The 16,988-nt window shown below is 37.0% G+C and overlaps 1 protein-coding gene across 7 annotated transcripts in view; it reads right to left on the reverse strand.

Annotated features, from left to right (window-relative positions):
* The window catches only part of THADA (THADA armadillo repeat containing), a 332,010-nt gene that overhangs the window by 283,176 nt on the left and 31,846 nt on the right, over positions 1-16,988 (reverse strand). For all 7 annotated transcript variants that reach the window (XM_072768181.1, XM_072768180.1, XM_072768179.1 and 4 more), the window contains exons 17-20: positions 10,847-10,998; positions 7,243-7,456; positions 2,627-2,762; positions 2,225-2,361 (exon numbers count right to left, since the gene is read on the reverse strand). In XM_072768181.1, the coding sequence (XP_072624282.1) occupies positions 2,225-2,361; positions 2,627-2,762; positions 7,243-7,456; positions 10,847-10,998 (639 nt within the window). The remainder of the gene's footprint in view (positions 1-2,224; positions 2,362-2,626; positions 2,763-7,242; positions 7,457-10,846; positions 10,999-16,988) is intronic.

Genomic DNA, 16,988 nt, shown 5'->3' on the forward strand with positions numbered 1-16,988 from the left:
CTTTGAAATGCATTAGGTAATATACTGCTTTCTAAGTATGATTTATAAGTCCTAGTATTATATTGAACTTCATTTTTATTCCTTAAGCACTCAATGGATTAGGAAATGTTAAGCTCTGCAAATGTAGCATTTTGTTTACTGCTGAGTCTCCAGAGCCTACAACAGAAACTGGCTCACGGCAGAGGTTCAGTAACATAGGCTAAGGGAATGAACAGCTAACAAGGTAATAAAGAGCTAGCCAGGCTCAGACGGCTTAAGAAAAAAAAAAAAAAAACAACGGCTAGTCACCTGAAATCAATTAACAAATCAAAGAACAGGTATTTTATATACCTATTAAATACACTTACATTTTAGGTCTTATAGGAGATACAAAGACCCAAAGTGCTGTCATGATGATTCAACCAACATCTTATGTTCACTTGTGGCTTCCAAGAAATATTGCCAAAACAAATTTTGACAGCCATGAAAAAGTAACACTGGCTCCAAATAGAAACCATGGAAAGACTAAGAAAGAAAGGATGATCAGAGTAAAATTTTACCCATTCATTTTTATGGCTTTCAGGAAAGATTTCAAGGAATTCAGAATGCATGGTGGATAATGTGGGACAGAAACAGAAATGGAGACAACCAGAAGAGAAAAGAAAAGCAAAATCAAGGAAAAGTCTGTGGGCCACAGACTGTTTTTGAGACCAACAGATATTTTAAAACTTTAACCATAAACAGAATTTTAGCATACTCTGTAGGTGACAAATACTCAAGATTTCTCATCCAGAATATACTGGTACTTGCCTGATCCAAATCTTAGCTTTCAGATTGGATGTTCCTTTTTCCCAAGTACTGTTTAAGTAGGAAAACTAAATCACCAAATTTCGGTGGACTACCAGCTAAAATAAACAAGTAACTGTGTCTTAGTATCATGAACCATCACCAATCTGCCAATTCATTTTTGGTAAAGAACAAAACATTCTGTGCAAACATACAACTCCAGGTTACTTAGTTGGGTATTTATGATATGCTCAGAGTGTTTTCAATACAAGCCTCTCACTTGTACTCCAAAATGCATTCACAAACTTTGTTTCAACACCAAATGTGTACTTTTCACAACCAATCCCTTCTGGCTGTTACAGTGCAGGTATATATATGCCACCTATGACATCCCACGCACTGAGTGGGATCACTTTCAGTAATTGCTCATTCATTGATTTATTCATTATAACAAATATTTATTGTGTACCTATTTCTACCAGGCACTTGTTAAGGACAAGGGAGGAAAATATTGATAAAATCTCTCTTAAATTGCAACAACTCCATGAAAAACACTTCGGGAAGAAAAAGAGACAAGACTGGCAAAGAGCCCAACTACTACAGGACCTGGTCTGAGGTCACTCAAGTATTTTTAAAAAGGGGCATGGGGTGGCATAGAGCACAAGGGTTAAGTAGAGATTATGTGTAACATGAATTACATAAGTAGAAAAGATTGCTGCGGATACGGTATAAAAAGAAAATGGAAGGAGCTAAAAGTAGATGGGGGGAAACCAGTTGGGAGGCCCCTGGAGTCATCCAGACAAGAGAGATAAAAGCCTGGAGTAAGGTAAGATGATGCAGATAAAAAAACATATTTGGGAGATATTTAAGGGGTACCACTGAAAGAACATGAGGACAGGCAAGATATAAGAAACAAAAGAGAGATGTCAAACAGTTCTAGGATCCTGACTTAAACAAACAGGAGGCCCATTTGCAAAGACACAGGGGTTGGGAGGGAAAAGGCAGATGAAAGTTCATGAGTTCAATTTAGGGCATTTTGAGTATCTCCTTCTATTTTTTTTTTTAATTAAATGGTCTTTGTATGTCAAATGCTCTTTGCCAATTTCTGATTCCTAACAAGCTGCCATCTCTGACTAAACCCCAACTCCCTAATTTATAGTGCCCACACTCCCAGCCCCAGCAGCTACCTGGTAGGTGGTGCTCTGAAATGACAATATTAGAAAATCCAATTTACCCCAGAAAAGGAAGTACCTTGCTGACCACCTGGTTTATTTATTTGTTTTGGTTCTTTTTTTAAGAGTTAAAGACATTACTAAAGTGGTAGAATTATCACTAGTCAGAATAAATAATTTCTTGATCCACCTAGTTAGCTTCTGTATCTTCCCAAAGGAAAGATTTGCAGGAGAAGGAGGGTAATAAACAAAAAATACAGAAATTCTAGCTTGTTTCATTTGCTGACCTGAATCAGTGTCCATTGGGATGAGGCCCTCTGGAGAGGAACTCTGAATGACCGGAGACACCACAGCAGAAAGCCTGTATGACATCAAAAGGAGCTTCTCGATCACAGGTCTCCATTCACTCACCAACTGCAGGTTGCTGCAATAAGAGCAATAAGGAAATTTACATTAAAAGCAAAATTCAAAATCCTTAAATGGAAATGAATACATCAAAGAAGGTAAATCTGTTTCAAATTTGTACAATCTATGCAGTATTTAAATTTTTAAAAATATGTGTATATAGGTACATTTTAAAATCTAATTTTTAATTACCTTTAAGGCAATCCATTCCTTTCCCAGGACACATTCCAATAGGAGTTTAAAGCTCAAATGTGTGCTCAGGAGAGAGCTGTGGCTATACTTACTTTAGAGATAACCTCTGCAAAGCTCCTGTTACACAGTGGACTCGCCCATACAGTGGAAATGATGCTGCTGCCTGAAGCAGAGAATTTTCAGCCTGAGATACTTCTTCCTCAAGATTTTCCAACAAGCATTTGATAACTAAAAAAAGCAAACAAAAATCCAAAGTAATGCCAGCTTACAAACACAGTGGTAAATTTGGGAATAGCTACATGTCCTCACAAAACATCCGATATCAACCAAACTTTGTCAGAGTTTTGGGGTTTTTTTAAGATTTTATTTATTTATTTGACACACAGAGAGAGAGCAAGCACAGGAAGGGGAGGAGAGGGAGATGAATAAGCAGGCTCCCCACTGAGCAGGGAGCCCAATGCAGGACTCAATCCCAGGATCCCAGGATCATGACCTGAGCTGAGGCAGATACCCAACTGACTGAACCACCCAGGCACCCATGTTGGAGGTTTTATATTAAAAAGAGATCTTTCAAAGTTATCTAGCCTGTTAGGCATTTCCAGTTAAGACAGATTGTGTCTGTCTCTAACTTCCTGGATCCATTTTCATCATTTACTCTGAATCAGTCCTCCTAGATATACTCTGAGTATCAGATCCAGGCCCATGTGTCATGTGCTATTTGAACAGTTGTTGTTTTGTTTTTAAATGGCTTCCTTGAGATAGAATTCACATACCATGTAATTTATACATTTAAAGTGTACAAGTCAATGGTTTTTAATGGTCACAGACACTACGCAATCATCACTACCATGAATTTTTTTTTTTTTTTTTTTTTTTTACGATAGGCACACAGTGAGAGAGAGGCAGAGACACAGGCAGAGGCAGAAGCAGGCTCCATGCACCGGGAGCCCGACGTGGGATTCGATCCCGGGTCTCCAGGATGGCGCCCTGGGCCAAAGGCAGGCGCTAAACCGCTGCGCCACCCAGGAATCCCACTACCATGAATTTTAGAACATTAATCCTCCCCACCTCAATAAACCCTCACTCTTTGTCAGTCACTCCCCTCCCTGCACCTCTCACCTTCTCCAGCCCTAAGCAAATATTTATCTATTTTTTGTCTCTATAGATTTGCCTATTCTAGATATACATAAACAGAATCATAAAATACTTGGCTTCTTTCACTTAGTGTTTTCAAAGTTCATCCATATTATGGCATGTACAACTATTTCATTCCTTTTTATGGCTGAATATATTCATCATATGAATATACTACATTTTATTTATCCATTTATCAGTTGATGGACAAGGGAGTGGTTTCCATTTTTTGGCTATTATGAATAATGCTGCTGTGAACATTCACATACAAGTTTTCGTTTGGGCATAGTTTTCATTTCTCTTAGTATGTGCCCAGTACTAAAATGTTTGTGTCCTTCTCAAAACTCCTATTTGAAGCCCCAAGCCCATATTTGAAAGTGGAGTTTTTAGAAAGAAATTACATTTAGATGAGGTCATGAGAGAGTAGGACTCCCATGTCAGGATTATAGTCCTTAGAAGAAGAGAGATCAGAGCTTGCTTTCACTCCTTCATGTGAGCACACAGCAAGAAGGCATTGTTTGAAGCCAGGGAGAGGATTCTCACCAGGAACAGAAATTGCTTACACCTTAATCTTGAACTTCCCCGCCTCTAGAACCCTGACAGATAAATGTTTATTGTTTAAGCTGCCCAGGCTATGGTGTCTTGTTACAGCAGCCTGAGCATGGAACTATGGGGTCTTATGGTAACACTATGTTTAACTTTTCAAGGAACTGCCCGACTGTTTTCCAATGCACCATTTTACATTCCTTCCAGCAGTGTGCGAGGGCTGTACTCTTCCCACATCCCAACATCTGTTGTCTATTTTCTTGTTTATAGCCATCCTACTGGGTGTGAAGTGCTTCCTCACTGTAATTTTTTTTTTAAGATTTTATTTATTTATTCGTGAGAGAGAAAGAGAGAGAGGCAGAGGGAGAAGCAGGCTCCATGCTGGGAGCCCGATGCGGGACTTGATCCCAGGACTCCAGGATCACACCCTGAATCCAAGGCAGATGCTTAACCACTGAACCACCCAGGCATCCCTCCTCACTGTAATTTTGATTTGCATTTCCCTACTGGCTAATGATGTTGAGCATCTTTTCCTGTGATTATTTTTCACATTTACCTTTTATGGAGAAATATCTATTCAGATTCCTTGTACATTTTAAAATTTGGCTATACACTTTTTACTAGTGAGTTATAAAAATTCTTTATATATTCTAGATACAGGTCTCTTATCAGATAAAGGAACCACAAATATATTTCTCATTCTTTCCAAAAGGTTTCCCTATTTCCCAACCTTTCAAAAGGTTGTCTTTTCACTTTCTTAATGGCACCCTTGACAAACACAAGTTTCAAATTTTCATTAGGTCCTATTTATCTATTTTTTCTCTGCTTGTGCTTTGGGTGTCAGATCTAAGAAAAAACTACCTAATCTAAGATCACAAAGATTTATACTCATGTTTTCTTCTAAGAGTTTTATTGTTTTTAGTTTTTGCATTTAGGTCTTTGATCCATCTTAAACTAATTTTTGTATATGGCATTAAGTAGGTGAGTTAACTTCATTCTTTTGCATGTAACTATCCAATTATCCCAGCATAGTCAATGTCTCCTCGAACCACTCAAGAGTTATAAATTTTAGAACTGTGTATAACCAGTAAATTACTAACATTTAATATATACAAAAAAGTCCTAAAAATCAATAGGAAAAAGACAAACAACCCTACAGAAGACCAAAAGAACATGAACAAGCATTTCACAGAAGGGGAAAAATGAATGGCTTATAAGCACATAAAAAAGATGCTCAATTTCATTAGCAATTGGAAAAATGCAAGATGAAACCACAAGATACCTTTATATTCCGCAAATATTTAAAATCTGACAATAGCAAGTCATGATGATAAAATGTAACACACCACAACTCTCAAAATTTATTGGTGGGAATGTAATTTAAAAATTTGGCATTGTCTAGTTAGGTTGAAGATGCACATACTTTATGACTAGGCTATTCTACTTTTTTTTTGTTTACCATAAACTCTTAGACATATCTATTAGAAGAAATATATACGAGAATATTCACATCAGCATTATTTATTTAGAAAAAAGAAGTCAATCAACAGGAAAATATATTGAAAAAATATGGTAAATTTGTAAAATACATATGGTATTATTTATATAAAATTCAAAAATCAAGTAAAAGTAAACATATTGTTTAACAATATATACATGGGTGATAAAAATCTTGGTAAAAACAAAATGAAAGACTGACATAAAACACAGGACAGTAATTATATGGCAGGGAGAGGGAGCTAGGATAGAAGATAAGCTTTAAAAGTATGGGTGCAAAAAAAATAAAAAATAAAAAAAATAAAAGTATGGGTGCTAAAAAAAAAATATGGGTGCTGTTGTACTTCTTAATATTATCATCTGGCTTGGGAATAAAACTTGTGACATATTTATACTCTTACCATGTAAATCTTATAAATATTTAAATATTTTTGAATGCTTGAAATATTTCATGGAGTTTTTAAATGACTTGAATTTGAAAGCCTGTACATGAACAGTTTACCCTAAGTGCAAACCTCTTCCTGTCAAGTATCAGGATCTCCTTTTAAATCTAGCCCTGAAGCAACTAGAGTGGACAAGTGCCATCCTCCATGGCATGGCACTGTCACCTCTCTAACCCCATTTCCACCAAAACTACCCATGGCCTCCTAATTTTCTCCCATTATTAGTTGTCTTTCTTGGGGCATTTTTTACCATCTTGGAGAGAACGGTGTTTAACACTCTCCCTGCATCTGACCTCGCTCTCTCTTTTTTCTTAAATAAAAGTCCATATCAAAATTCATGCAAAAATCCAACTACAAAATGAAGATTTACTAGCACAATTTTTTTTTTAAGATTTTATTTTTTTATTCATGAGAGACACAGAGAGAGAGGCAGAGACAGAAGCAAGCTCCCCACAAGGAGCCCGAAGCAGGACTCAATCCCGGGACTCTGGGATCATGCCATGAGCCAAAGGCAGATGCTCAACCACTGAGCCACCCGGGCATCCGTACTAGCACAAAATTAAGCACATGAATCCCCAATAAATATTTGTTGGAAATCACTAAACCTAAGCCAACCAACTAGGTTTTAGAACTGGCTGTGTGAGAAGAATAAAAGGCAGGGGTGTTAACAGTCAGTTAAAACATAAACCTGATAGACAAAGGAACTCTGCTCTTTATAGAAATAGCAAAGATTATCTGGTTATAGTCATAGTAAAATTTTTGCCAAAAAACCACTACATTTTTGGTAGAGAAAGAGGTCCTATTTAAATAAGAGCTTTATTAATGTACATTTGTATAATCTACTTATTTAACATGAACCCTCTGTTTAGGAACAGTGTTATAGCTGAGTACACTATTTACCTGCAAAAGAGAAATTCACAGTATTCTTATATGCTAGTAAACCCTTCAATAAAAAATAAATAAATAAATAAATAAATAAATAAACAAACAAACGTTTAACCGCTAGTTGTGCTAACTAAATGAGTAGTGACAGAGTAAGATACTGGTTTTGATAAGCAACAGCAAAAGGTCATTTATTCAATACAAACCCATTAATGTGTTCCTTTCCACCACAATAGCAGACTTATCGCCATCTTCGCATGCAGTCTGCTGAGTTTTTAAGGAGTCAAACAGAGATGAGGGCAGGACATCCTGCCAGATTAAGAAGTTCAACAGGTAGGAAGCTGTCACACAGTCGTATGGTTTAGTGCTTGAGCTGAGCTCCAATGCTGCTTGGAATAAGCCTTGTAGTTTCTCTGAATCCTAGAAAAAGCACAGACTCAGTAACTGTCACTGAAATAGTTCAGTTTGAAGTAATAGTACATATTTAAAAAGAGAGCCTGCCACATAAGTATAACTCAATATAAGTATTAATTCCCTTATTCCCAGAATATAGGTTAGACTTTTTTTTAATAATAATTACTGATTATTATTACTCAGCTCCAGTAATGAGGATTTTGAAAATAATTCAGTTGGGAAATTCCACATTGATAAAGTTTTTTTTTTTAAGATTTTATTTATTTATTCATAGAGACGCAGAGAGAGAGAGAGAGACAGAGACAGAGACACAGGCAGAGGGAGAAGCAGGCACCATGCAGAAAGCCCAACGTGGGACTCGATCCAGAATCTCCAGGATCACGCCCTGGGCTGCAGGTGGTGCTAAACCGCTGCGCCACCGGGGCTGCCCAAGCTTTTTTTTTTTTTTTTTTTTTTAAGTACCTCTTTCTCCAGCAAAAGTATGCTTTTTCCTGTAGAAATTCTGCTATAACTATGGCCAGATCATCTTTGTTACTTCCATATAGACCAAAGGTTTTTTTTTGTACATTGAAGCTTATTTTACCTGGGCAGCATAGTCCTGTACTTTCCCCATCCCCTTTCCATTCAGCTAATTCAATGGAAAAAAAAATACAAATTCACACAAAAGTACAAATCCACCAGGCTATTCCTGGTGAAAATCCATGTATATGTGTGGAAAATAAAGTGATCACATCAGTCTCAGAAATTCTGCATCAGAGCTCCCACACCTGTATCTCATGGAAACATCTACCCACATGCATGTCCTAAAGACAGAAAAAAGGAAGTTCACTGTAACACACATAGAACGGCACTAGGCTGAGGTCAGGAGACATGGGTCCTCATCCCAATTCCACAGTTGTCAAACTGCATGTTCAGCACACTGGGTCTCAGGGTTTCACTGCTCAATAATATTAATTCTATTATGATTGCTCCAAAATTGTATAATACAAGGGAAAAGATCACTCTAAGCTTAATTTTTAATTTGGTTATAGGTACATCAATGTTTATTTTAATTGGGAATCTATTCATTTCTAATAGTTATCAAACATACTGATTCAAACACCAGTTTCTTTTATTTTTTCTTTTTAATTTTTATTTATTTATGATAGTCACAGAGAGAGAGAGAGAGAGAGGCAGAGACACAGGCAGAGGGAGAAGCAGGCTCCATGCACCGGGAGCCCGATGTGGGATTCGATCCCAGGTCTCCAGGATCGCACCCTGGGCCAAAGGCAGGCGCTAAACCGCTGCGCCACCCAGGGATCCCGAAATACCAGTTTCTTTTAGTTTAAATTCTTTGCCATTTGATATGTTTAATTTTCTGTGACCTAAAAAACTTAAAAGATAGTGGTCAAAATTTTAAATCTAAATAAATATTAGAACGAACCAACTAAAAGCCATTTTTTGGTAACTAATAGTTAAATCCCTGAATTGCTTAACTAACAATTACTAAGAAACACAATAAATAGCCTTTGAAGTCTAAAATATATTTGTTTATCATCTGAGGTCAGTAAAAATATAATATAAAGACCTTGGATATGTAGTTCCACAAGAAAAAAGGCCAACAGACTATGTGAGAAATAAAGTTATGTACTACAAAGATATGCCATCAAAAATGTATATACACAGGTCCTTAGAGTAGTTAAGATTCAAAAATGTTTTAAAGTTATCTCAAAGGACTAAGTCTTTCATATAGGTGCTATAATATACCCCTCTACATTTGAGATATTCCCAAAATGTTTGCCAGGAATGTGTCATAGTTGTATATATATATATATATATATATATATATATATATATATATATGTAGTTATATATATGTAGTTATATATATTATATTATATACGTTACATATATTATATATTATATTATATACATATATAATATATGTAGATATATAATATATAATTATTACATATATAAATTATTATATTATATATATTATATATAATATATATTATTATATATATTATATATAAATATAATACAAGGGGCAAGGAGGATGGGAAAGTGGAAGAGGAGAAAGGATCTCCTTTAAAAACTCTATATGGGGGATCCCTGGGTGGCGCAGCGGTTTGGCGCCTGCCTTTGGCCCAGGGCGCGATCCTGGAGACCCGGGATCGAATCCCACGTCGGGCTCCCGGTGCATGGAGTCTGCTTCTCCCTCTGCCTGTGTTTCTGCCTCTCTCTCTCTCTCTCTGTGTGACTATCATAAATAAATAAAAATAAAAATAAAAAAAAGCCATGTATAGTTATAAAAAAATAAATAAATAAATAAAATAAAAACTCTATATGGTACAAAAGTTAGAAGCCTAAGTACCAAAAGAAGCTTCTGCTTACCATGGCACCTGAAACACCCACAAGGATAAATGGACGCCAGAGAACAACTCCTAATAGGGACCCAAGTTAGAAAAAATGCTCTAGGATCTTGGCAGTGCCATTTGGAAGCCATGGAACCAGACACCTTGTGCTCTCCGACATGTACTCCTACAGAATCCCACTGTACCTACAAACTGTCCTGCCTGAAATAGAGCCTCAAGGCCAGAGAACAGACCATAGCTCAGCTGCAGCCCTAGTAGGTGCCTTTGACCTCTATGTAGCTCTAAAAGAAAGCCACAGCAAGGCTCTGCAGCCAGTAAACCGACAGCTGCTGGTGATCTCACAGCCCCAGAACATACCTCAAGTGGAGGGGGTAGCTGCTTCCATCCCCATGCTGTGCCCTCACTCCCAAGCCCACCTTTGCTTCCCACCCCATGGTTGGCAGTACCAGCTGTCAGGAAGAGAGTAGGGGCTGGGGATGGGGGAGAAGGCTGGAGGAGAAAACTGCTGTTAACCTCAAGTACTCAAGAGTTTCAGTCTCAGTTTAGCTATTGCTTGTTGGAAGATCAGAAACCTGCTCTCTGCCTCACTTACACTCAGCTTCCTCGTCAACTTAGCAAGGATCTTATCTCAAAAAAAAAAACAAAAACGCAAGTTACTGTAAGTGGTGTGTTTTGACAGAATATTACCATGTCCACGGGAACTGAGGAGACTGCTGGTAACTGAAAGCTACCAATAACCTTGTGAGCAGTAAAACTACTGCTTCATGCACCTCCCTTTTTGTCAAAAACAGTAAGAAAAGCAAAGCTGGCGGATTTGAACTTTGTTTTCTTTTATGATATTTCCTCCTTCTATATCATCCATCCCTACCTCCTCCAACCTTCCTCCCTGCAACAGAAGTATTAGTAACTATAACAGAAGATGTAAGAAGGTAGGTGCAAAAAACCTGCACAGTCCACAGATTGCTTGATTTGCTGCTGAAATGGAAAGTTTTCATGCATATATACCACATTCACATTTATACAGGAAAAGTCCAAATACCTGAAATTGTACAACTGTCTTTGGTAACTTCATTAGAAGATCAAATGCTAAAATCTTCACTTCTTCAAAAGTGCTGGTAAAACATTCCATCAGTGTTTGGAAACGACCAACATCAATATCATGACTCAGCTGATACACTGCTTGGACTTGACCTAAAAAAAGAAAAAGATTTTAAAATGAATACAAGGGGTACCTGGCTCAAACATCTGCTTTCAGCTCAGTCATGATCCTGGGGTCCTGGGATGGAGTCCCTCGTCCCTGCTGAGCAGGGAGTCTGCTTCTCTCTCTCCCTCTGCCCCTCCCCACCATTTGTCCTCTCTCTCAAATAAATAAAATCTTTAAAATAAATAAAATAAAAGTGAATACAAGAGGAGGCGCCTGGATGGCTCAGTTCGTAGAGCATGGGACTCTTGATCTCAGAGTCATGAATTCAAGTTCACATTGGGCATGGAGCCTATTTAAATAAATAAAAATTTTAAAAAGTTAATAAAAGAAAAAGGAAATCAACATGTTGAAGTTATCTGACCACATTTACAGAAAACTGGTGCAAAGAGTTACACTTCATAGTTCACCCACATTAGCATTAAAATAATAATTTTTCCTTAATTTATTTCCTAAAATGGTAAGTATTAAAGTTCCCCAAATAAAAAATATCTCCTAAAATTTTGTTTAAAACCACTTCATTCTCTTTCAAAAGACTGTATTTTATACAAGAGATTCCTAAGTTAGTTTCTTTTTTTTTTTTAAAGATTTTATTTATTTATTCATGAGAGACAGAGAAAGGCAGAGACACAGGCAGAGGGAGAAGCAGACTCCATGCAGGTAGCCTGATGTGGGACTCAATCCTGGGAATCCGGGATCGGGCCCTGAGCCAAAGGCAGATAGATGCTCAACCGCTGAGCCATCCAGGCATCCCAGTTTCTTTTTTTAAGATTTTATTTATTTATTCATGAGAGACAGAGAGAGAGAAAGAGAGAGGCAGATACTTAGGCAGAGGGAGAGGCTCCCTACAGGGAGCCTGATGTAGGACCCTATCCCAGGACCCTGGGATCATGACTCGAGCCAAGGCAGACGCTCAACCACTGAGCCACCCAGGTGCCCCCCTAAGTTAGTTTCTAAATAAATGAAAAGAAATAAATTTAGGAATACGTCTTTTAAAAAAATCTTCGTAAAATGTCTTGTCCTAGAATCCAAAGTCCTACAACGTCTTAGTTAAACCTATACAGAATAATTGATACAATGATTTATCCTAATAGAATTATTTGGCATCAAAGATAAAGGGATCTTCTGGCCATTCAAACACAAAGCTCAAGTGAAATCTCCAAAATGGAAAAAATCAAGCTGGCTTAACTCTTCACCTTAGCAACATGTAGTGCTATAAGATACTGGAGCAATGCTTACAACATCTTCAGAGAAAGTTGTGGTGAAAAATTATACATCAATCCTACTTTAGAGGTGCCTGGGTAGCTTAGTTGGTTAAGCAACCAACCCTTGATTTCGGCTCAGGTCACGATCTCAATGTCATAAGATCCAGCTCTATGTTGGGATCTACACTCAGGGGGTTGGAGGTGCTGCTTGAGGATTCTCTCCCGCCCCCCCACCCCCCGCCCCATACTCTGTCTGACTTTCTCTTGAATAAATAAATAAATCTTAAAAAAAAAATCCTACTCCAACATCAAATGCAAAACACAGCATTTTTGAATAGTAAGAAATTAACTAAATTTCCCCAAAAACTCTTCTCAAAAAAAAGATAAATTTCAGCAAACCAATAAATAAACAAAACTATCACAAAAGAAGGACAGTAGTTATCAAATCTACTTAACTCTGAGATTAAGACTAAACAAAAATGGCAACGAGTTTCACAGCAGAATGCAAAGAACATTTAACAACATTTAATAAATTTACCATTCTGGCAACACCTGAAAACATTCCTATGCTAATTTGAGGAATGATGTTCAATATGATATGCGTTTCTTATTTAATCTTAACTTGTAAGTTAGCGGAACCCTGTAGAGCAAATAAATGAAGTTTTTGTCACTTCATTTGCACCTCTGCTTAAATTTGCCTCTTTTCCAACTCAGATGCTTTTAATTCCTTTTTCTTGCCTTACTGCTCTGGCTAAAGTTTTCAGTAAGATGGTGATCAGCAGAGCTCAAAGTGAGCATCTGTGTCTTATTCCTGATCATAGAGGTAAGGCTTTTGGTCTTTTATCATTGAGTAGGGTGTCAACTGTGGGTGTTTCATGAAAGCCCTTTATCCTACTAAGGAAGCTCCCTTCTATTCCTAGTTTCTTGAGTGTTTATTATTATAACAGGATGTTGAATTTTGTCAACAGCTTTTCTGCATCAATTGATATTATCATGGGGCTTTTTTCCTCAACATTTTAATGTGTGTATTACATTGACTATTTTTTTCTTACATTGAACCATCCTTGCATTCCTGGGATAAATTTCACTTAGTCATGGGTATAATACTTTTAATATGCTGTTGGGTTTGTTTTGCTAGTATTCAGTTGAGAACGTTTGCATTTATGTTCGTAAGGGATACTGGCCTATAGTTTTCTTGTGGTGTCTCTCTCTGGCTTTAGTATCAGGGTGATGCTGGCTTCAAAGGATGAGTTCGGAAATGTTCCCTCCCGTACAATTTTTTAGTAGAGTTTGTGAAGGACTGATGTTAATTCTTTAAATGTTTGGTAGACTTCACCAGTGAAGCCCCTCCCTCTGGACATTCCTTTGCTGAGAAGCTTTTGACTACGACCCCACCTCTTATTTGCTATGGGTAACAAATTTTCTATTTGTTAAATCAGTAATTTGTTTGTTTCTAGGCATCTGTTCATTTCACCTAAGTTATCTAATTTATTGAAAATACAATTGTTCATAATACTGTCTTACAATCCTTTTTATTCCTATAAGGTCAGTAGAAATGTCCCTGCTTGTATTTCTGATCTTAGTCATTTGCACTTTCCTTCGTTTTATTCTTAGTATAGCAAAGATTTTGTCAATTTCGTTGACCTTTTAAAAAAGCCAACTTTTGTTTTCATTGATTCTCTATAATGCTTTCCTATTCCCCACTTCGTTTATCTCTGTTTTTAATCTTTATTATTTCCTTCCTTCTGCTAACTTGGGGTAAGGTTTGCACTTCTTTTTCGAATTCCTTGAGGTGTAAAGTTAGCTTATTGATTTGAGATCTTTCCTCCTTTTTTTTTTTTATTTTTTTTTATTTTTTTTAAATTTATTTATGATAGTCACAGAGAGAGAGAGAGGCAGAGACACAGGCAGAGGCAGAAGCAGGCTCCATGCACCGGGAGCCTGACGTGGGATTCGATCCCGGGTCTCCAGGATCGCGCCCTGGGCCAAAGGCAGGCGCCAAACCGCTGCGCCACCCAGGGATCCCTCTTTCCTCCTTTTTAATTAGGTATTACAGCTCTAAAGCTCCCTATGAGCACTGCTTTTGCTTCAACACATGAGTTCTGGTAACTTGTGCTCTTGTTTTCACTCTTCTTAAAGTATTTTCTAACTTCCTTTATGATTTCTTCTATGACCCACCAGCTGTTTAATAGCTCTGCTCCAATCTGAAACCTTCTCTGACACTACTGTATGAAATAGCTCCCCATGCTCCTAGGTAGACACTATATTCTCACCACTTTTCTTCCTGAAATATTTTTTCATAATACTTATCTCCATCTGATATTCTATGTATTACTTGTTAATTTATTGTCTGTCTCCCTTCACTAAAATATCTAAGCTCAAAAATAGGAAGCATTTGGTTTTGTATACTGCATATTGTTGGCTGCTTGACATATAATAAGCATTAAATAAGTATTTGTTGGGCAAACTCTTTTAAAGTAATTGTGGAATCCAATTTCTAACCGTGAATACTGTGACATTTATTCTAAGTGAAAAAGGTATATGCAGCTTATTCTTCTTGCACTAGAATATACTTAAGGGAGAAACTATGTTGACTAATCCCAAACCACAGTCCTTCAATAAAATAAAAACCCACATTCAAGTTCTTGAGATAAAGGTGAAGAATGAATTTATTTTCCATCCTGTAATTCATGATCATGCATCTTTAGTTTCCTTGAAAGTTAATGGCTAAAGGGGCAGCTGGGTGGCTCAGTTGGTAAAGTGTCCAATTCTTGATTTCCACTCAGGTTATGATCTCAGGGTTGTGAGAGCGAGACCTGCATCAGGCTCCACACCTAGTATGGAGCCTGTTTTAGATTCTCTCTCTCTCCCCCCCTTCCCCTCTACTCCTTCCCACCTCTTTCCCTCTCTAAAAAAATAATAATATGTAAATAAAGTTAATAGGTAAAGTATGGCTTGCTCCATTTGCATTACCTCCCAGTTGTTTAATTAATATAATTACTGTGATATCGGTCACTGCCCAATTATATGTGACTTATTCATTTGGAAGATGACTCAGGTTTTTCATTTTTTAAAGTACACTTAAGTATACTTAAACTACTCTAATTAAAAAATTACCAGAAAAAAAATAAATAAAAATTAAAAATTACCAGTACAACTCAGCCTAGTGTTATTTCCCATACACCTAGGTACAACCATAACTATACTAAACATACAGAAAAATTTTTGTTAAATGGATAATCACTCTCGGTTAAAACCTTATTTTCTAAGTTCAGTTGTAGTCTGATTAAAATTCCCTTACCTAAGAGATATCACTGTAATCATTTTCTGCGCATGCTGTAACATATTACCATAAACCTGGTGGCTTAAAACCACAGAAATCTATTTTTTCACAGTACTGGAAACCATTTTGCCTAATGTTCAATTAATCCAATACGAAAGTGCTAGTGGAGCCATGCACACTCTAGAGGCTCTAAGGGAAAACTCATTCCTTGCCTTGTTCCACTTCTGGTGGCTGCCAGCATCCCATGGCTTAGAGCCATATCACTCCAATCTCCACAACCACTGTCACAGTGACAACTCCTTTTCTGTGTGTCACATCTCCCTCTGTTCCTCTCTAACAAGAGCTGTGGTGGCATTTAGACCCATCCAGATAATCTTGGATTATCTGATTTTGAGATCCTTACCTTAATCATATCTGCAAAGGCCCCCTTTCTATGAAAGGTTCACATTCATAGATTCTAAGGAAAGGTTGCTTTTCAACCTACCACATTTATCTTAATCAGGCGATCAAATTTATCATCATGAGTAACAGGACAAACCAAACTCGTATCTCCTGATATGATGCCCTGAGAACACCACATTACCCATGCAATATCCCTACCCCAAATGCACAACCTTAATCAATCATGAGGAAACAATAAGGAAAACCCAAATGGAGACACATTCTCCCAAAATGCTAATATCATGAAATTAAAAATTTTTCAAATTAAAGGAGACTAAAGAGGCATAACAACAAAACACAATGTATAATCTTGGATTGGTACCCAGATCACAGTAAAAAATTCCTTTTTCTAAAAAAGGCCACTAACTGGGACAACTGGCAAATTTTGTTATGGATTATATATTAGATAATAGCATCATGTCAACAGTAAATTTCCTGAATTTGATCATTGTGTCATGGTTAAAAAATTAATGAAAGGGAGATAAACCAAATATAGTAAAATATTAACAACTGATGAATCTAGGTAGAGGGTATATGACTGTTCATGAATATCCTTAAAACTCTGCTATTGGTTTGAATCTTTGAATCCTTCAAACGAAGGAAGGCTGTATTAGCAGCAAAAACTGTCTTTCTTCCTGCCAAGAAATTACACTTTGTCTACAAATTTAAACCAAAAATAGTAATAATAATAATAAATAAGGCAACTATAGTGTAAAACTCTCTGGTCCTCTTCGTGGACCTCCAACAAAACAGCTGAGCAGGATATTTTTCTATTTGACCACAGTCAAGGAAAACTGAGCACAAACAAGAAATCCACATCAAAACATACACACTCAAGTACAGATATAAAAAGAACTATTTGTTGTCAAAAAGGAAAAAAAAACGACTCAAAAGGAAGTTAAATGTTCATCCTCTTGAGTACCCTAAAGGAGAAATAAAGGGTATCACTAAACCAGAATGCCTGGAAATGACATCCTCATTTTGTCTTCCTGAAACCAGACTGAGACTTATGAAACTGATAGCATATAAGGGAAACCACATTTTAACCACA

The sequence above is a fragment of the Canis lupus genome, chromosome 11 (assembly GCF_048164855.1).
Source record: "Canis lupus baileyi chromosome 11, mCanLup2.hap1, whole genome shotgun sequence".
Taxonomy (NCBI): domain Eukaryota; kingdom Metazoa; phylum Chordata; class Mammalia; order Carnivora; family Canidae; genus Canis; species Canis lupus.